Consider the following 21493-nt stretch of genomic DNA (forward strand, 5'->3'; position numbering starts at 1 on the left):
CACTGAGAACATTGTCCATTTAATCCTACTCTGTTTCCTGTCTTTTAATCAGTTTGTAATCCACGAAAGGACATCGTCACCTATCCCATGACTTTTTTTTTTTTTTTTTTTTACTTTTCCTAGAAGCCTCTCATGAGGAACTTTGTCAAATGCCTTCTGAAAATCAAAATACACTACATCTACCGGTTCACCTTTATCCACATGTTTATTAACCCCTTTAAAAAAGAGAAGCAGATTTGTGAGGCAAGACTTGCCTTGGTTAAAACCATGCTGACTTTTTTTCCATTAAACCATGTCTTTCTATATGTTCTGTGGTAGTTCCAGCCTGGGGGTGTTTTGGGGGTGTGGCCAAGGCCTCCAGAATCGCTCCCTGGGGCAGGCGTAACTTTCGCAATAAAGGTGGGGGGGTGTAGATAGGGCTGGGGGGGTCGGGTTAGGTGGGGAGAGGCCGAAGGAAAGTTCCCTCCGAGGGAACGGGCAGTGCGCGCCAGGCTCAGCGCATGCAAGGTGCACAAATGTGCATTCCCTTGCGCGCGCGCCGACCACGGATTTTATAAGATACGCGCGTATCTTATAAAACCAGACGTACTTTTGTTTGCGCGGGCGTAATTTTATAAAATCTACCCCTATATTTCTGGTAGTGGCCTGTGTGGGGAATCCATGAATTTAAAAGGCTGTTTTGTGTTTGGTTTTTTTAGTGTGAAAGTGGCACATGCCTATAAATTAAAAGATGAGCTAGGGGAGGGTTAGGAAAACAAACACACTAACTTATGCTTATTAGCTGCCTTACTGACTATTAAAAGCACAAACACACTAAATATACCCCAATAATTTTCTTCTCCCCAATACTTAAAAAAAATAAATTCCCAAGCAAAACTTACTGATTCCTTTCAGCCACTAGCAAGGTGATCCTCTCCTCTCAGTGTAGTTTTTTTTTTTATCAGGAAAGTGTTTCTCTTTTTTGCTGGGGTTTTTAGTTTCTTTAATATTTTACTTTGTTTTGTCCATATGAAGGACAAAACAAAGGAAGGAAGATTTTTGGGGTTGGGGCAATGGAGACTAGTATTTTGCTTCGATCTGTTGATGTATTTTGACTGTGATCTGATAGACATGATTGGGGTTTGACAAATCAGGGCATTTACATAGTTGTCCAGATCAGTTGTATATCATAAGCTGTGATATTGACTTGATAGTGAATTGAAAATAAATATGCCCAGTGAATGTCCCCCAGGCGATACAAGTTTAAACTTTACATACCCTTGAGACTCTCTCCCTGTGGGTGTGTTGATTCACTATTCTAGCTGTGGCATGTTTTTGAGACTCTCTCTCCCTGTGGGTGTGTTGATTCACTATTCTAGCTGTGGCATGTTTTTGAGACGACTCTCTCCCTGTGGGTGTGTTGATTCACTATTCTAGCTGTGGCATGTTTTTGAGACTCTCTCTCTCCCTGTGGGTGTGTTGATTCACTATTCTAGCTGTGGCATGTTTTTTTCTAGGTTACCAAAGTAAGGTTCCTTATCCCCAAATATGCTTGTTTCCCTAGTAGGAAGGAAAATCCAGTTCCTAGCTTGTACGTGCATTTGTCTCTGTATAACAACTTTTTTTTTTTTTTTTTTTTTTTTTTTTGGGAATGTAGCAATTTTTGGATTGGGAGGGTGTGTGAGAAATATTCCAGAGCAAAACAGGGAGAATCTGCAGCGGGTATATGAAGGGCATTACAGGTAGATGTGTGGCATCTGGAGTAAATAAGAATCCACAGAGATACGTTGGCACCCCCCCTTTTCTTTTTGTGAACTTAAGCTGGAAAGGTAATTTCATCTGAGTGGTTTTTCTTTTTTATATATACACAAGCCGTTAAGCCCGTTAAAACGGGCTACATTAACATTTTTTTTTTTCGATCATTTCCTTCCCCCTCATTCTCCCTCCCACCTCCCCCACTCTCTCCCCTCTCCCCTCAGTCACTCCCCCCTCCTCCCTCCCTCAGTCACTCCTATCTCCCCCTCAGTCACTCCTATCTCCCCCTCCCTCCTGAGTCACTCCTCCCTCCTCCCTCCCCTCAGTCACTCCTCTCTCCCCCTCCCTCCTGAGTCACTCCTCCCTCCCCCCCTCAGTCACTCCTCTTTCCCCCTCCCTCCTCCCCCCAGTCACTCCTCCCTCCCTCCTCCCCTCAGTCACTCCTCCCTCCCCCCCTCAGTCAGTCACTCCTCTCTCCCCCTCCCTCCTGAGTCACTCCTCCCTCCTCCCCTCAGTCACTCCTCTTTCCCCCCTCCCTCCTCCCCTCAGTCGATCTCCACCGAAGACCGGGAGCGGCGGCCCGAAGACCCGGAGCGGCGGCGGCATGCGCGCGAGGGAGGGACAGCCTTGGCCGCCGCTCCGGGTCTTCGGGCCGGTGCCGCCGCCGCTCCGGGTCTTCGGGCCGCCGCTCCTACAGCGCCATTTTTATTTTTAAGAGGCACACTGTGACAGACGTGCTCGCATGCGCGGTAGAGCTGCTCTCTACTGCGCATTTGCGGCACGTCGGTCAACCTTCGTTTATTAGGTTGATAATTTCCAGTGGTGGGGTTGCTGATGTCTGGTTCCGTGGTGGGTAGTAAGCTTCAGTCCTGCATCTTTCCCAGTGCTCTCTCAGACACAGCTGCAAATTACTCCTTGGTGAAATTAGTGATGTTAAACAACTGAAAAGTATTTCCTTTTAGCTGCCTTTTTTTTTTTTTTTTTTTTTTTTAAAGCTGTCTGGTTTTACAACTACCGCATATTTATTTTTATTTGTTTATTTAAACAGGAGGATTTCCCGCATTGTGACTATCTGTCAAGCAAGGAAGGTGCGCACCCCACGGCGGCTCACGACGGACTCATGGTGGCATCTCACAGACCGCTGCGAGAAGGTAGGGTAGGGTAGGGTGTGAGCACTTCCCTTGCTGGTAACTAATCTTCACCTTTTTAGCCCTTCCCCCCCTTTCTCTCTTAGGCGACCAATGTAAGTGATGTCTGTGGGGGTTGGTTTGCCTTAATCCTGATCACCTTCCACCCATCATAAAGAAATCTTTACTTAGGCTCCACTTTGAGTAACATTTGGTTGTTCCAAGCTATTAGTTCAGATTAGAAATTGTAGAGCTGAAGTTTTTCAGAGGTATTTTATCATTTTGTGCTGGTTAAATGAGTATTTCACTGCTTGGATTATTACACTCACTTCTGCTGCCGCCCACCCTTCCCAGACAGCCCCCCTCCCGCTGAGATTGCTTGACACAGGTTACCAGAGGTCAGGTTCTTGTATGGGCATAATGTGCCCCACTCATTTTAGGAAATGGGGATCCCTTTGCTCATCGAACAGAGGCCATCCGTAAGGCACTTTCAGGAATTAGCGAGAGGGGTTAAAAGCCAAGAAAGAACAGGCAGGCTTACACTTTTAAGAATCTAACACCTTGGGTTCTTTTTTTTTCTTTTTTTGGCTTTATTCTGCTCTTTACATTCTATTCAAAGGTCTTATCCTTTTTATTGTCCAAACATTAGTGCTTTATAAGAAGCTCATCTTCCATTACAGCACCAAACCCTAATCTTTAAACAATTCTTTTTTTTTTTTTTTTTTCTTTTTTAAATACCTGAATCTTTTACTTTGGAAGTATCGAGACGAATACTAACCAGATTTTTGGTGCTGATTAATGACTGGTGTCTAAATTTATACCCACAAGCAGGAGGACTTTTTAAATAAAATTTAAAAATAGAAACATAGCTATTTGGCCCAAGGAATGAAGAATGTTGTGAAAACAGCCGCCAGCGTCTATACGCTTCTGCTGCTCATCAACAAGTTTCATTTTTAAAGATCTCCTTCCCTGGGTCACCACCCTACTGTCTGTACTATATTCAGTCATCAAGAGTTTCACCCAGAACTTATGAGTATCTGCTCAAGCTTCACTCGCATAGTTGCTAAGCCAGATACATACTTTGTAGCTAATCTATAAGTCAGTTGTACTATGGGAAATTTAGCTAGTGTCAAATACTTGTGCACAAAGGACATACCTACTTTGGACCAGCTATTTGTGTAGGTGACCGATCAGTGTGGGAGGGGCAGTAAAATAGCTTTAGTATATTTGAAAAAGCAAATGCATGTGCTCTGTTTTCCTCTCCCCCAACCTTTAACACCTCACATCCTGGAAACGCCTCTTCCTACATACTTTTAGCTGAATAGAAAGAGGCAGTTTTCAGTCAGGTCAGTTTTTTGTTCTCTGATTTTCAGCACATTTTAGTAGTACAAGCCCTCACAACATTTTACTGTCATTTGCCGAGTCACTGCAACTGAGATCTTCCATGTATTTGCCAATCAATGGCAGGAGTGGAAAAAACACTTTTACAACTTAAGCACCAGCTAAAATTTTAGAACTTACTCTTGCCATTTTGCTTTTTTTTTTTGGTGAGGGGGGGGGGGGGAGTTCTTTTTACACTCATTTTAGGGGGCATTTTGTTTTTTTTTGTTTTGTGTTTGTTAATCTTCTCCCTCCTTCCCTTCCGCTTCTTTCCTTATCTCTTAGAAACATGATGGAAGAAAAAGACTGTATGGCCCTTCCAGTCTGCCCATCTGTCCAAGTAATTTAGCATTATAATTCTCAACACTTCCTTAGAGATCCCCTGTATTTATCCCATACTTTCTTGAATTCAGATCCTGGTTTTATCTCCACCACTTCCACTGGAAGGTTGTTCAACACATCTATCACCCTCTCTGTAAAGAAATATTTCCTAAGATTAATCTTGAATCTACCCCCTTTCAACCTCTTCTCATGACTCCTCATTCTAGAGTCTCCTTTCCATTGAAAAAAGCTCACCTTGTGTGCATGGAAACCTTTGAGATATTTGAACGTCTATCTTATCTCCCTTATCTCGCCTTTCTTCTAGGGTAGACATGTTTAGATCTTTAAGTCTATCCCCATATGCTTTCAAACAAAGACCACTGAGCATTTTAGTAGCCACCCTCTGGACAGACTCCATCTTTTTTATGTCCTTTTTAAGGTGCGGCCTCCAGAATTATACACAGTATTCCAAGTGAGGTCTCACCAGGGTGGGGATCTATACAGGGGCAAAGATCACCTCCCTTTTCTGCTGACCATTCCTCTCCCTATTCAGCCAAGTATCTTTCTGGCTATTACCATTGTTTTATCCACCTGTTTGGCCACCTTTAAGATCATCAGATAACAATTACCCCCAGATCCTGCTCTTTGAGCTTAGAATAATTTCACCTCAAATACTGTACTTTTCCCTAAGGGTTTTGCATCCTAAATGCATTACTCTGCATTTTTTTAGCATTACATCTTAGCTGCCAGACCGTAGACCATTCCTTAAGCTTCACTAGATCCCTCCTCATGTTTTCCGCTCCTTCCTGGCTGTCCCACCCTGTTAAAGATTTTGGTATCATTGCAAAGACAAACCTTTCCCGATAACCCTTCCGTTATGCAGTTCACAAAAATGTTGAAAAGAACTGGTCCAAGCTATCCCGGGCCCAGGTACTTCGGGGGAACCTAAACCGAACCCCCTGCTGGAGGGAATTAGACTTCTCACCACTTCCCTCTGTTACAAGCAGCACAACAGCTGATTGACCTGGAATGGAATGCTCCGGAGTCCGCATTCAAAGGGGGACGAGCCTTGGCAGCCCTGTACCCCCTGGACCCAGCAACCAAAGATCTTCTTGCATGCCCAAGAGTTGATGCCATGATCTGCGCGGTCTCTAAGCGCACCACTATCCCAGTGGAGGGAGGAGCTGCGCTCAGGGATGCACATGACCGACGTTTGGAGTCCATCCTCAAACAGTCATTTGACGTTGCCGCTATGTCTCTACAAATTGCAGCCTGATGCACGGTGGTGACACGTGCCTGCTTATCACAAACCAGGAACACCCTGGGAGAAGACATGGAACCAGCAGTATCATTCCTAGCGGACGCTGCCTCCAACCTAGTGCGCACAGCGGCCCGAGGAGTGTCATCTGCCGTAGCTGCCAGGAGGCAACTCTGGCTCCGAAGCTGGTCGGCCGACGCATCTTCCAAAACGCGCCTCACAAGGATGCCCTTCAAAGGATCCCTCCTGTTCGGCAGCGAACTAGAGAAACTGGCCGACAAATGGGGCGAGTCCCCATTGCCGCAACTGCCGGAAGATAAGACAAAGAGAAACCAGCGTCCCTTCCCCAGGTCCTCTAGGGGCAGAAATTCGCAGCGCTTCTATCCTTACAGGAGCAACTATCAAGCGCCCCGCCTACGGGCAGGAACCAGTCCTTTCGGACCAAGCACGACAAGAGGGGAGCCAGCTCGGGTACGGGCCCCAGCCGCACCCCACAATGAGATTCAGCCGACCCATCCAAGGGAAGAAGCCATAGGGGGCAGACTAGCCCTATTTTACCGCAGATGGGTCGAAATAACCACTGACAAGTGGGTCCTAGCCATTATTCGGGAGGGGTACTACCTGGATTTCCTACGAACCCCTCCGGACAAGTTCGTGGAGTCCCCTGCCAAGACCCCTCCAAGAGGGCGGCAATGGAAGCTACACTGTCCAGACTACTGGCCCTCGAGGCCATAACCCAGTGCCTCCACAGGAATTAAATACTGGCCATTATTCCATTTATTTTATCGTTCCCAAGAATGAGGGAACATTCAGGCCCATCCTGGACCTCAAGTCTATCAACCGCCACCTCAGGATCCCTCGCTTCCGCATGGAAACCCTACGATCCGTCATAAGGGCGATGCAACCAGGAGAGTTTTTCACATCCCTGGATCTTGCGGAGGCCTACCTGCACATCCCCATTCATCAGGAACATCAGCGCTACCTACGCTTCAAAGTCCTGAACCGGCACTACCCTTCGGGTTAGCCACAGCCCCCTGGATGTTCACCAAGGTAATAGTGGTGGTGGCGGCAACACTGAGGAAGGAAGGAATCCTCGTTCACCCTTACCTGGACGATTGGCTGATCAGAGCAAAGTCACCGGAGGAAAGCTGCCAAGCAACCAGCAGAGTCATAACTCTACTGGAAAGCCTAGGATGGGTAGTCAACACAAACAAAAGTTCCCTACAGCCCTCACAGTCGCTGGAATACCTAGGAGTCTGATTCGACACCAAAGAGGACACGGTCAGCCTGACCCCCACAAGGAGATCAAAATTGTGGAACCGGCTGCAAACCTTGTCCTCGGGCTGATGGCATCCACACTGGAAGTTGTGCCATGGGCGTGAGCCCACATGAGGCCCCTACAGTGCTCACTCTTATCACGGTGGAGCCCACGGTCCCAAACTACACCGTACATCTATCACTCCCGGGCAGAGTTCGGACCCAGCTATGGTGGTGGCTGCAGGCCAGCCACATGAGCCGGGGATCAAGACTATCCTCCCCAACCTGGACCCTATTCACCACAGATGCCAGTCTACGAGGATGGGACGCACACTGCGAGGAGCTAACCGCCCAAGGGCAGTGGAACGCAGAAGAGGCGGGATGGACCATCAACCGCCTAGAAGCACCGGCAGTCAGACTAGCCTGCCTGCGGTTCGCTCACAGACTTCGAAACAAAGCGGTCAGAGTAATGTCGGACAACGCCACGACAGTGGCCTACATCAATCGGCAGGGGGGAACCAGAAGCCAACAGGTGTCCCTAGAAATAGACCCCCTGATGGCGTTGGCGGAAGCAAACCTCCAGGAGATCTCTGCCGTCCACATCGCCGGGAAAGACATCACAGCAGACTTCCTCAGTAGGGAAAGTCTAGACCCAGGAGAATGGAGGCTGTCATCCACAGCCTTCCAATTGAAAGTGAATCGGTGGGGGACACCGGACATGGACCTTCTGGCAAACAGATCCAATGCCCAAGTATCCAAATACTTCAGCCGCAGACGGGAACCACAGTCCCAAGGGATCGATGCCCTGGTACAGAGCTGGCCACCGGGGATTTTACTATACGCCTTCCCGCCGTGGCCCCTATTGGGCGTGATCATTCACAAGATACAACTACACAAGGGATTAGTTCTTCTGGTGGCTCCGGATTGGCCGAGAAGACTGGCAAGGAACCCTCTTCCCCTGCCCCCACACAGGGACCTGCTACAACAAGGTCTGATCCTCCACGAGGACCCAGCTCAATTCTCTCTTACAGTCTGGCCATTGAGAGGGCCCGCCTGAGAGAGAGCGGATATTCGGGGGCGGTAATCAACACTCTTCTCCGAGCACGCAAGTTCTCCACATCGTTAACGTACATAAGGATCTGGAGAGTATTTGAAGCCTGGTGCGAAGAACACAACATCAAGCCACGCTCATTTAAAGTTCCCATGATCCTGGAATTCTTACAGAATGGACTACAGAAGGGTCTGTCCCTCAACTCCATCAAGGTACAAGTGGCCGCATTGTCATGCTACAGCTCCAAGAGCGAGGGCGACAGCAAAGCTTCTCACCCGGACATGTCACGCTTCCTGAAAGGAGTCAAACACATTCGCCCACCACTAAAGTGGCCAGTACCTCTGTGGAACCTCAATCTCGTTTTGGACTTCCTAGCGGGAACCGCCTTCAGACCCCTCCGCCTGTTAACCTTAAAGACGGTGTTTTTGCTGGCGGTGTGTTCAGCCCGCCGCATATCGGAACTACAAGCACTGTCCTGCCGTGAACCGTTCCTCAGGCTCACCCCGGAGTCCATCCAACTACGCATTGTTCCCTCCTTCCTCCCCAAAGTGGTCTCACACTTCCATCTTAACCAGACCATCTCACTACCAACGACGGATGGCTTGAAGAATTCGGAAGAACTCTGTAGTCTACGCCACCTCAACATCGGCAGACTCCTATCCAGATACCTGGAAATGTCCAAACCAGTACAAAAAACGGACCACCTTTTCGTCCTTCACAGCAGAAAGAGACAAGGGGAAGCAGCCTCGCGGGCAACCATCGCCCGCTGGATCAAGGAAGTCATCAAGGTGGCCTACGTAGAAGCTGGCAAGCCACCACCTCTACAGGTCAAGGCCCATTCTACCAGAGCCCAGGCAGTATCCTGGGCAGAAACTAGAATGCTGTTACCTGCCGAGATCTGCAGGGCGGCTAATGGTCCTCCATCCATACCTTCTCCAGATTCTACCGTCTGGACGTTCAGGCTCGGGAGGACACGGCATTTGCAAGGGCAATACTAAGTGGGTCATGGGCAGCCTCCCACCCGGTTCGGGAGTAGCTTTTATACATCCCATTGGTCCTGAGTCCATCTGCTACACGCTAGGAAATGGAGAAATTACTTACCTGATAATTTCGTTTTCCTTAATGTAGACAGATGGACTCAGCATCCCACCCTTGGCTGCCGCCTCGCATGGTCTTTCAAATGATTCAAGGGTAAGCCATGTTTTTATTTACCTAGGGCATCCATCCTGCCGGGTGTCTACGCTTTCCAGTTGAGTACACTGGCGGTCTCCAGCTATAGTCAATCAACCAGTTCAAATTAATCAAGTTAATCAAGTTTTAACGTTTAACCAAGTTATGAAGTTATCCAAGTTAACCAAATTAAGTTAATCAGTCAGTCAGTCACACATATATATCCACAATGCTTTTCGAGGAGAATACTGAAGAGCTGTACTTCCTGCAGTGGTATATGTACTAGGGGCTGACGTCAGATTGAAATCTGATTAGTCTCCAACTGCTAGCAGGAGTACACTATACCCATTGGTCCTGAGTCATCTGTCTACACTAAGGAAAACGAAATTATCAGGTAAGTAATTTCTCCATTCTATGACCTCGGGGGCCCATGGCCTCTCTATCCAATCTCTCGCTCACGCGCTCTCTCTTGCGCTCTCTCTCTCTCCCCCCTTCTGTGGCATCTACCTGTCTAGCAAAAACAAAGCACAAGTGTCATGCTATTCCTTACAGGCCGATACAGTACAGTGTTCTCCAGTGGAGCGCACTGTTAACCGGCATTTGGACGCGTCAAAATGCCACTAATAGGGCCATCAACATGCAAATGCATGTTGATGGCCCTATTAGTCATTCCCACACGATACAGTAAGTAAAATGTGCAGCCAAGCCGCACATTTTACTTTAAGAAATTAGCGCCTACCCAAAGGTAGGCATTAATTTCTGCCGGCACCAGGGAAGTGCACAGAAAAGCAGTAAAACTGCTTTTCTGTGCACCCTCTGACTTAATATCATGGCAATATTAAGTCAGAAGCCCCAAAAGTACAAAAAAAAAAAATTTAAAATGGGCTCGCGGGTTGAAAACCGGACGCTCAATTTTGCCGGCGTCTGGTTTCCGAACCCGTGGCTGTCGGCGGGTTTGAGAACAGACGCTGGCAAAATTGAGCGTCTGCTGTCAAACCCGCTGACAGCCGCCGCTTCTGTCAAAAAAGAGGCGCTAGGGACGCGCTAGTGTCCCTAGTGCCTCTTTTTACCGTGGGCCCTAATTTAAATAAATTAAGTTACTGAATCGAACACACAGGAGAGTGGCCTGGGTGGTCGCCCGCTCTCCCGCGTGGTTTACTGTATCGGCCTGTTAGTGATTATAAAAAACAAAAACAGAGAACAAGAATGACGTCTTGTGTGACATGTTAAAGCAAAAGGCGTTTCACTGCCTCTTCAGTTTTTCCATTACAAATCATGCTTGTCCAAAAGGCTGTAAGCAAGCACCACATCACTAGCCTTCCTCCCTCTGCCTACCAGCATCTTCCTCCACCTGCAAGCTATGATCTTAGTTCCTCTGACCTCCTGGGCCAGACAGATACCCTTTCTTTCATGGTGTCAGGGGTTTATGGTGGTCTCCTCTCTCCTTGGTGGCTTACCAGGGGAGCTCTCGGAGATTGGCTGTATTTCATCTTTCCTCATATCAGTGTGATGCCTGCAAGGTTGTGGGTGGGTAGGGTGCTGTGATGAGTAGCACAGCAGCACCCGGTTCACTTACAGCCACTCTCAGCAATCTGAATCCAAGTTGTAGCTTTCAGAAACTTGTTGCTTTTTAAAAAAAAATCTTGTTAGCCGTGAAATATAAATTGGAACAAAATGATGGAATCCTCATGATTTTTTTTTTTTTGTTTGTTTGTTTCAGCTACCAACTGAATTTATTTAAACATATTTTTCTTTCCGAGTTGGCAAAGGTTCTGTGGGATTTTATTCCTTCTTGAACAGCAGTAGTGTCGTGAATTTTAAATCAGACTTGAAGCGATATATTTTTGAATGGTATTTTGGAAGACTATAGCAGTCCCGTTCGTTTTTCTGTTATGTGGTTTTTTGTTTTTTTTTTGTGGCTCTCTAGACAGGTTATCCCACAGTATACAAATAGGAGCATGGTTTGAGAATGTCGGTGCTGTCCCTAGGTGCGAGGAGAGGAAGGTAGTCGACTGCCCCAGTCCCTTTCACCTTAATCCCGCACGCAACCTTCACTTTCATTCCTTTTGGGGGAGGGGGGAGCAGCACTCCTTACCTGCATCTTAATGCTTTCTCTGCTGACTTCAACTTGGTCTGAACGCGCAGGTCCTCATAGTCTTGTGAGACCCCTCTGGCACTCATGCGTTCAAACTTCATATCACAGGCGGCAGAGGAGGGGGCAAACGCAGGTGAAGTTTGCTGTTGTCCTCCTGCCGGCAGAAGAGGGGTTGGAGTTGGGGTGGGGGGGATCACAGGAGTGGAAAGGATTGTACTGATGGGTGGGGAGAGGAAGTAAAAGGCTGACTTGCCCCTAGAACTTGCACCCCCTCCAAGGTTTCAGCACTGTAAATCATGACAGTAAGCTGAGAATATTAATCATTAAGGTAGGCCATTTTAGAGAAATGCGTTTTGAATTTTTTTTTTTTTTTAATTTTCTCCAGAAAATCACAAAAGGTGGCAGCCTCTTTTTGATATAAGGGGAAGGTATTGCCAGAAGTAGACTTAGAGAGAGCCCCCAAAAACAGAGAACCTAGGTAGCATGCAGGGATAGATAAAAGCTCTTCTTGCTGCTACCCCTGAGGAATTGACATGTCTGTGTCTGTGTTCCAGCTGTACACATTGAGAAGATAATGCTGAAGGGAATGCAGCGGAAAAGGGCTGAGAAACAACTGGAATACACCTTCAAAGTAAGTTTATGTGCACTATCCTTTTCACGCATGGGTGGACCTCTAGCCATAATTGAGTGGTAAAGCTGGCAAAAAAAAAAAAAAACATTCAAAGGTCTTTCAGTCCGGACCCATGGAAGCACTTGCTATTTGTAAAAAGGCAGATGCTTTAATCCACATTTCGACCTTAACAGCATCTGAGTGAGAATTGTGGCCTAATTAAAAGGTGGTTAAGGCTATTTCCACAGCTGCTTGGTTTTTTTCCCTCATGTTTTGTGGTGGTTGAAAACTCCAGTGCTCTGCTTTCCTGTAGTTCCTAGGCTGAGAGCTAAAATATTAAGCCTCGTGACATTTATGGGCAGATGGATATTGAAGGAATGCAGTACACACCCCAGGGGTATCACTTGGCCTTTTGTCCATTGGCGGCAGCAGTATTGTATACATAATGTAGAAAAAGTAGCTCATAGAGTATGGCTCTTAAATGAGCCCAAGTATGTTAATCAGTTAATCTGTAGGAATCGTGTTTTGTTTTGTGTTTTTTTTTAATTTTTTTATGTATTTATATAAATCTGAATCACATCTTCCACAGAAACTCAAAGTACAAAATCCATACAGAGAGAGCAAATACAAAACATAACAAGAAACCCTTTGTACAATTAAAAATCTTTATAACACTAGATTCACACTTACACTGTTTGTAATATCTACAAATAGCGCAATTGTTACAATACATAAACATGAGAAACATATATACATCCACAGTCCTTCCAGATATGTTATGCTGTGATTCTCCCCAGTTCGTATTACATCTTGAACATCTTAAATGGGTCTCCTGGGATGCTGGTAATAGTTCAAAAAACGTAATCCAGGCTTTGGACATAGACTGAATATATAAAGCATCCACTTGTTCAGTATGCAAACAGTCGGACTTGAGGGTAGACCACTAAAAAGGAGGGGGATCACATTGCAACCAAAATTTGAGAGAGGAAAAGGACATTAATATTACATAAATTTCATGTAATCTTTAGAGTCTGCCAAGCTAAATTTAGGGGAACCCAGTAATAGCAGGTGGCCGTCAAATGAAGGATGAACATGTTACCGACTCCATTGCGGATAAGATCGTATCCCAAAAAAGAAAAAAAAATCTTACGGCATAACAAAATTTTGTGAATAAAGCACCCCCAAACCATTTTATGGAATTATTTTGTTCCTAGTATGGTTGAATTTGTAATATTTTCAGACACTGAAAAAAATTACATGGACCAGCTCTGAATACATCTCCATTCTTTTGTACTTGCTACTGTTTTTCTATTTATATTACTTCATTTTGTTGCCATTTGGCTACATATGTAAATAACTTTTGTACCTCTTCTCTTTTTTTATCAGTTTCCTTGCCCTCTTCTTCCCCCACCCCCTACAAACCCCTCTGACCGCTCAGTTTCCCAAGTTGAGGGAGCTGAGGTAATCTGGGGGTGAAATCCACAGCTGTCATGAGTGAAGTGAGTCCTTGAGGTAGCATCCCTGTCACAAGCCACAGCCAGCTGGGCTGAAGGGCAGTTCCTGACCTTCCAGCCTAACATAAGTGATATCTGATCTCCAGGCCTTGAACTGCAAACAGGTCTGCTTTCACCATGCCCGTAGTAAACAAATATTCATGAACTCTTGCATACATGACCTGCTTAGGGGATTTCAGAGATCAGCACTTAGTAACTCAAAAAATCACAACGTAAATTTCTCAATCTTGAAATAAGTGTGCTAAACTTGTGGTGTGGGGTGTGTTTGGTTTTTTGTTTTTCTTTTTGTAGGTGTGGGGATGGCAGCAGTATACTTAAAGTAGTAGCAAAAATTAATTTTATTTGTATATTATGTTACTCAGTTTTTCATATATCAAAAAGAGCCATCACAGTTATTTAGTGTAAATCACTTTAAATAACATTTTTATGTATGAGGCATCAAGCGGACCAATCAAAGGAACTTTTTTGAACTTTTGACTTCGTCCCAGCCATAGTCATGTGCCCTTAATGTCCCATATTTTTTTCTTTCACAGTTTTTAAAAAAAAAAATCCGTGCAAAGTTCATGTGGAATAACTTTTCAAAAGGATTTATAGTGTGCCAACAAAACAGATGTGCAGGCTAATCTTATCTTTTTTGCACGATTTTTCTCACAAGATTCTTTTCTCTCAACCAACTTGCTTATGTCTTTAAGCGAAGAACCACAATCCCAACACCGATTTGTTCTACTGTTGTAAAGGTAACTATCGATGTTTCGACTAGAGTTGCATCAGGAATTCTGACACAAAACAAACTTTTCATTGGCGTTCAAGAGCGGTGATGCGTGCATGTTATAAAATCGCCCACACAGGGAACCACGCCCCTTTTAAAATCGAGCCCCATAATTACCAAGCAAAACCTTAAGGGAACACGCACATGAACGTCTCTCCATAGAAAAAACCTACTATTGGTTATTTCACACCATGTGATCTGTAAGTCAAAATTATATTTTCCAAGGTTCCATCCATAGATTAAGGATCAGTGGTACATGTTTTAGAGGCTCAATGGTGTTCGTCTTATTAGTTTGGCATCCAGATAATCTCCATGCACACATTGAGTGGCACAATCTATAATGCCCCACCATATCTCCACAGTTCTAATTTATTTTCAATATAATATGTTACCATCGGAACTTCAGTCTTCTGGGTAGTAATACAACTGCAATGTTCTGTCATTCTCATTCAATTCTCTGTAGGTCTTCCCTATGGAAATCAGACCATACGGACATACCACTATATATATAATTACATAACTCATCCTACAATGAGATACGAAGATCTGTACTTTTAAATCAATATAAGTGTGCCTGAAATGGCTTGTGGACAGAACATTTCCCACAACCTTGAAAGCCCTTAGATGTTTAAGACAATTGTGTGTTTAAATTCACAGATGGCGATAAAAAGGAATGAATCAATTTACCTCTTATATTTGCTTTTCTGGTGAATGTAAAACATAGAAAGGTGTTGAACACCGAATATGTCTGGAAAAACTGGCCAACATTGATAATAGTGCAAACTTGTTTGGCTTTAGGTGAAAACAGAAGTACACAGGTTAATCCCTGATCTTCTCTAGTTCTGTTTTGTTGGAATAATAGTCTTATCCATGTACAGTGTCCTTTTAAATGCATTTATAACACATCTATAAGGGTATTCTTTCAAAAAAAAATTCTGAGCCATGTCCATTGACTGGTTTTTTTTTTTGTTTGTTTTTTTATATTCTTCTGTAGTCTAACATAGCCTTCTCAACCGAAAAAATTGACCAAGTGGGAGATTTTCAAATGCCAGGGTTGATTGCTGGTGTGATGTAATAAAGTATTTCGATATGTTTTTCTTATGAATCGAAAAGAAAAATGAGCCACAATCTCTTTCCAGATAATGTCCAAAAATGAAATTTGATCATACCTCCACGTGTAAGTAAATTACAAATTCAAATTGGGGTGTTTAACCAGTCAAAAAAAAAAAGGCGCTAAGGACGAAAAATCCCCTGTCCACATCATCAGTATATAGTTTCCATAAAGTCATTCTGGAAGAGAATTCTCCAAAAACATTTCTTCATATTTTGGTTGCAAATAGATTTGCCACATTGGGAGCCATCGCAGCTCCCATGGCCCCTTGATTTGTAAATAGAACTGACCTTGAAAGAGAAGTTCTTAAACTGAGCTGTCTGTGCTAACTCTCAAAAGTAGTTGACATCCGATGTGGTTCGCGTCACTCCAATGTCATTCTAATGACTTCAAGGACCTCATGTTGAATACTTGTATACAATGAGGTCACATCTGTTGTGACCAAAATTAGGTGTTCAGGTAAGGTTCTCAACTCCTGAAGAATTTGCATAACTTGTGTGGTATCCCTTGTACATGACTTGCCTTCTGGAACAAAAGATCTAAGATGAAGATCCAACAGAATACAAAACTGTTCCAACAGTGATCTCTTTAAATAAATAATCAGATGCCTAGGAGAATTCCACAGATTTTTCTGAAATCTTTGGGAGCATGTATATTACAGGGGTCAATGGAGATTTTGCTAATAGAAAATCTTGTTCTTTGCTAGTTAACATATGATGACCCTCAGCATAGTCAATCACTTTACAAATCTCTTTCCAAATTTCATCTGTAGAGTGTTTGTCCAATCTTAAATAAAATTAAGAATCATCTCCTTGACATTTTGTTTATTTTATCCTATTTTATTTTAAATCTTATCTTAATTTGATTTTCTTTTTCCATAATGTTTTTTACCTTTGCTTGTTTTATATTGATTTTATTTATATCACCTAATTTTATGTACCTGCCATTGTTTTATTTATTTTATATTGTAAAGCATTGTGATTGATTTACAGAACAGCAGTATATAAACAGTAAATAAATCTGACGTTCTGCTTCCGTCACACGTGCTTTTTCATCACCACGCTGTATTGCCTCCCACTCACTGCGTGACAAATTTAAAAAAAATGTTTGGGGGGGGGGGTGAGATTCTAATTGGATACATTAAAAATCACCATATGCTCAAAAGCTGTAATAAATGCGTCAACTGAACCCAGTGTTAACCACCGTGATTTTGTTTTTAGCAACCATAGAATAGTCTTTCTGTTGTCTCCATACCTGAAGAAAGCCATAATTTAAATTGACAAAAACATGCCAAAGCTGCTCTCATTTGAAAATCCATCTTGTTAGAGGTTACAAATGACAATTCTTTTTGTAATACAGCCAGTTGGCGAGCATTCAAACTAACCTTTGAGATGTTTATGATTGAGCATTATGATTCACCCCTTGTCTGGTGGGCGGACGATCCCTGGATCCCCAGCTGCAAAGAAGTGAAGGGAAAAGCCAGAGATCAAAACAGGTTTATGGCACCACAGCAGGAATGAAATTGAGTGGACTTAGATGGGCTTAATGCTCCTTTATCTACCGTCCTATTCTGTGTAATTGCTTGTAATGCTGAAAGATGGAGGGAGAAAAACACACAGTTGAAATGAAGAATGTAATTTCTTTTTCCTTAAAGCCCCTCCCCCTTTTTGACAGTTTTTTACAAAGCTTTTGGAAATGGTTTATTTGGTAGGCGCAGTGTTTGAAAACGAGAAATTCAGCAGTCCTCTTGCCTCCCTTGTCAATTACTGTTTTTGGTACCCTAAGAACCTCTGTAGCCTGTCCTGCTCACAGCTGTTCCTCCCTCCCCCCTCGCCTATTCCTAGTAGGAGTACTGCAGAGCTGCTCTCCTGCCAGCTGGAGGATCTCTGTGCAGATCCAAGACTTAATGTTAACTAATTAACACAACTGTGTTACTCAGCATCTGCTGTGCCTGTTCAGGTTCTTGCGCTGTCATATAGCTGGAAGGGAGTCCCTGGCTCAGATTTCATTGGGCAGCCGCCAAGCGCACAAGGGATCGGGGCCTACTGCCTCTCCTTTCATATGTACGTACACACACACAGGTTTCTCCGAATCCACAGCCTGAGAGATTTGGAGGGCTTGCACCACCGATCTGTGACAGTGTGCATATCTCACAGCCATTTTAAGATCTTGCTGTCTGGCCCAGAGACTGCAGAGCCTATAATGTGAGGTTAAAATAAAGAAAAGAAAATGTTTTAGGTAACGGCAACTCATTCTTGGTAATGGAGCTTTTCTCCCCTCTCCCACGCCTGTTTTAAGGTGTTAAGTATAAATTTAGGTCCAATTCTGCTTTTTACTCATGAATGCAGAAAGAGAAGAAGCCTTGAGCGAGTCAGACTCTTAATTTCAGCACAGTGATTCAAGGTGTTTTTTTCCTTACCTATCCTTCTGGTTTCCCCTTAAACAGGTGAATGTGGTGATAGACTATGCAAGACATTAAAACCAGCAGTGTCTTTCCTAAGACTAGGTTTCCTCTTCTAAGGTACTAATTCTAATCATTGCTGTGAAGCCCACCACAGGAAATGCATTTCCTACACAGTAACTGGAGGAAACAGTCTTTCCTGTAATGCAGGCTCCTCACCCTCCCCATCCCTAATTGAGGACAAGACTGGGTAAGAATAGAAGCATCCGCTGCTTGCCAAAGGTTTGATGATCTGGCTGCAGGAAAGCAGTGTAGGGGTTTTCTTCTTTTTAATGGGGGAGGGGAGGATGAAATGTGATTCTACTCCTGCGCACTTCCCCCTCCCATGCTTCTAGCAGTTAACTCAGAAGCCCTTGGTTTGTGCATTGCCCCAGCAGTAGAGAAGTGTGACATTATGGATAAAACTGAACCCCTATCTCTCCACTCCAGAACAGCAAGAAGCGAATGTAAGATTTTTTTTTTTTTTTAATCTAGCTTTTTTGTTTTATTCCTGGCTTATTCCATCTATTACCTGGGATAGTCATGTACATACTCTGGAACAGAATATTGTAGATGGAAAGCAGTTTTTTCTGCTATAAAATCAATTCTGCATATCTCTGCTGGATGAGGATTTTCTTGGAACTTTTTTTTTTTTTTTTTTTTTTTTTTTTAGGACTGGATTTTTGACTTGTAAACTAAAAATAAATCGTGCTTTTTTTTTTTTTTTTTTTTTTTTTTTTGCAGTGAATGTTGATCAGCAAGCTGCTGGCGTGTGTGTTTGATTCCTAAGCAAAATTGTGCTTCCGGTGTGAATTTTTTTTTTTTTTTTTTATCAACCATGTAGAAGGCTGCCACCACCAGACAACTTGCTGCTTTTAAGAGACCATGACTCCTGGTGCATCCCTATCTGGAAACATTTTTTCCAAATTCTTGTAACTGCCAAACTACAGTTTAAAAACACTTTTTAGTGGTTGGTGTCAGGGTTAGATCATGAGACTCAAAGAATATTAGGTAAAGACAAAGGATTTGGCTGCTTATCTCGGCTGTAGATAGAAGTGATTACTTAGAGATGCAGTTGCCAGAGGATTTGGTGAAAGCTGTTAATGTAGCTGGATTTTTTTAAGTTTTGGACAAGTTTCTGGATTGAAAAGTCTATAAGCCATTATTAAGGTGGAGATGCAGAAATCCACTTTAAGCAGCTTGGAATCTATCGACTCTTTGGGATCCTTCTAGGTACTTGTATCCTGCATTGACCATTGTTGGAAACAGGATACTGGGCTTCATGGACCTTTAGGTCTAAATCAGTATTGCAATATTATGTTCTTATGTAATCAGAGCTCCCCTTCTTCAAATGAACACTCAAAGGTGCTAAGGCCACTCCACAGTAAACTGGTGTTGGTTTGCAGATTGGCTGTTGGAAGCAGCAGCAGCTTGCTCAGCACACTTACTTCACCTTGCACCTCTTTGTGCCACTGCAAGCAAGCAAACAATACTTATCCCTTTCTTATATTTTTATTGGATTTTTATATATCTTGCTATTGATTTGAAATAGTTTTATGAAATATCATGGTGATGTATGATTTTTGTTGCTACTCTCTCTGCATTCTATATAATAAAGGGAGAAATTTAAAAGGTGTGGGGTGACAACTCTGGTTGTCTCCCACACCTTTATTTTATTTATTTAACAGTCCACTGATACAGGATAGTTGTGGTTATTTACGTTTTCAAAATAAAGCAGTTAAAATGGGGGAAAAAGAGAGGCAGAGCTGATGGCAGTTTCCAAGAATTGCATGACTCTCTCTCCAGTTTCACTGGGTGCAGTTTTAATGGCAGAATTTGAGATTGTGAACATGTAAGTTACCCACACGTGTGTGGCTGGAAAAGGAAAATCAGATATACCTTTCAAATGATTTGGTTTTTCTTCTATTTTCGGGACACATGTTCTCTGAATTTTCTCTTTGGAAGGACAAATACAGGTTTGCACTATAAACTGCTAAAAGTTTTCTTGTAAGGACAGAAATAGCTTTATTTCCCCCCCCCTTTTCTCTATCCCCAGGTAACCTGGTCTGACCTTTCAGTAACATCCGTGACAAAGACGCACCAAGAGTTGCAGGAATTCCTGTTAAAAGTAAGTGCTGTGCTAGAGGGTGTAAGACAGGCTTATGGTGCAAGGCTATCTTCACAGGCAGCAAACCTCAACTGGCTTAACTTTTAGGCAGAGTCCGTGGGGATGAGAATATGGGGAGGGCATGCCACGAAATGTGCATGCTTCTCATGGTTGCGACTGCATGAACCCCGGTCAGGCGTTGGGTTGTGCTCCTCACCTGCTTCTAGAAGAGGTATTCTGCATTGTGTTGGGAACTATGGCCACCAATGGCATTCCCAATACAAAGATGCATCCTTGACAGCTTTTGGGGGGGGAAGGGAGAGGAACAGTGTCTTGACTATCCGTTTCTTGTGCAGTGGGCCGTTAGGAAAGCAGTTGAGCCCCCCCTGCCTTGCTGAATGTCATCGGCTATGGAAGGGAGCTTCATGAAAACCTGGATTAAGATTGGACTGAATATTTGGGGTTGGGGGGGGGGAGGGATGGAATTTGGCTTTAGATAACGTGCTACCATTGATTTTACTTACCCCCCTCCCAGTTTTGGTGAAACTTATCTAAATCTGCCAGTGCGTTCTTAGTAGTTTGGTAGCTGCTGGTTTGTTGGCATTAGGCACAGCGTCCTAAAATTATTTCAGGACAGATGTTACTGAAATACAAATACATGGGGATAATGCACAGTCAGAAAGCCTAGTGCCTGCCTCTGCTGATCTGTTAGGTAAAATGTCAAATACAGCTTTCTCTTCAGCCAGCGAGACCAGCCAAGATGCATGGGTTACTTCTGGGGGAATTCCGTGTTACTGCGGAGCATAGAATTTGGGCAGAAAGGTCTACAGGCTGCGAGTGCATGCTATAATTACACGATGTTGGGTTCCATATTAGGTGCTACAACCCAAGAAAGAGATCTAGGTGTCATAGTGGATAACACATTGAAATCGTCGGTTCAGTGTGCTGCGGCAGTCAAAAAAGCAAACAGAATGTTGGGAATTATTAGAAAAGGAATGATGAATAAAACGGAAAATGTCATAATGCCTCTGTATCGCTCCATGGTGAGACCTCACCTTGAATACTGTGTACAATTCTGGTCGCCGCATCTCAAAAAAGATATAATTGCGATGGAGAAGGTACAGAGAAGGGCTACCAAAATGATAAGGGGAATGGAACAACTCCCCTATGAGGAAAGACTAAAGAGGTTAGGACTTTTCAGCTTGGAGAAGAGACGACTGAGGGGGGATATGATAGAGGTGTTTAAAATCATGAGAGGTCTAGAACGGGTAGATGTGAATCGGTTATTTACTCTTTCGGATAGTAGAAGGACTAGGGGACACTCCATGAAGTTAGCATGGGGCACATTTAAAACTAATCGGAGAAAGTTCTTTTTTACTCAACGCACAATTAAACTCTGGAATTTGTTGCCAGAGAATGTGGTTCGTGCAGTTAGTATAGCTGTGTTTAAAAAAGGATTGGATAAGTTCTTGGAGGAGAAGTCCATTACCTGCTATTAAGTTCACTTAGAGAATAGCCACTGCCATTAGCAATGGTTACATGGAATAGA

At 43.8% G+C, this 21493-nt stretch overlaps 1 protein-coding gene across 2 annotated transcripts in view; it reads left to right on the forward strand.

The window, feature by feature from the left end:
* ZCCHC2 (zinc finger CCHC-type containing 2) overlaps positions 1-21493 on the forward strand; it is a 127660-nt gene that overhangs the window by 38066 nt on the left and 68101 nt on the right. For both annotated transcript variants that reach the window (XM_029590298.1, XM_029590297.1), the window contains exons 2-4: positions 2783-2885; positions 11948-12024; positions 19894-19965. In XM_029590298.1, coding sequence (XP_029446158.1) covers positions 2783-2885; positions 11948-12024; positions 19894-19965 — 252 coding nt within the window. The remainder of the gene's footprint in view (positions 1-2782; positions 2886-11947; positions 12025-19893; positions 19966-21493) is intronic.

This window comes from Rhinatrema bivittatum, chromosome 2, assembly GCF_901001135.1.
Source record: "Rhinatrema bivittatum chromosome 2, aRhiBiv1.1, whole genome shotgun sequence".
NCBI classification, from domain to species: Eukaryota; Metazoa; Chordata; class Amphibia; order Gymnophiona; family Rhinatrematidae; genus Rhinatrema; species Rhinatrema bivittatum.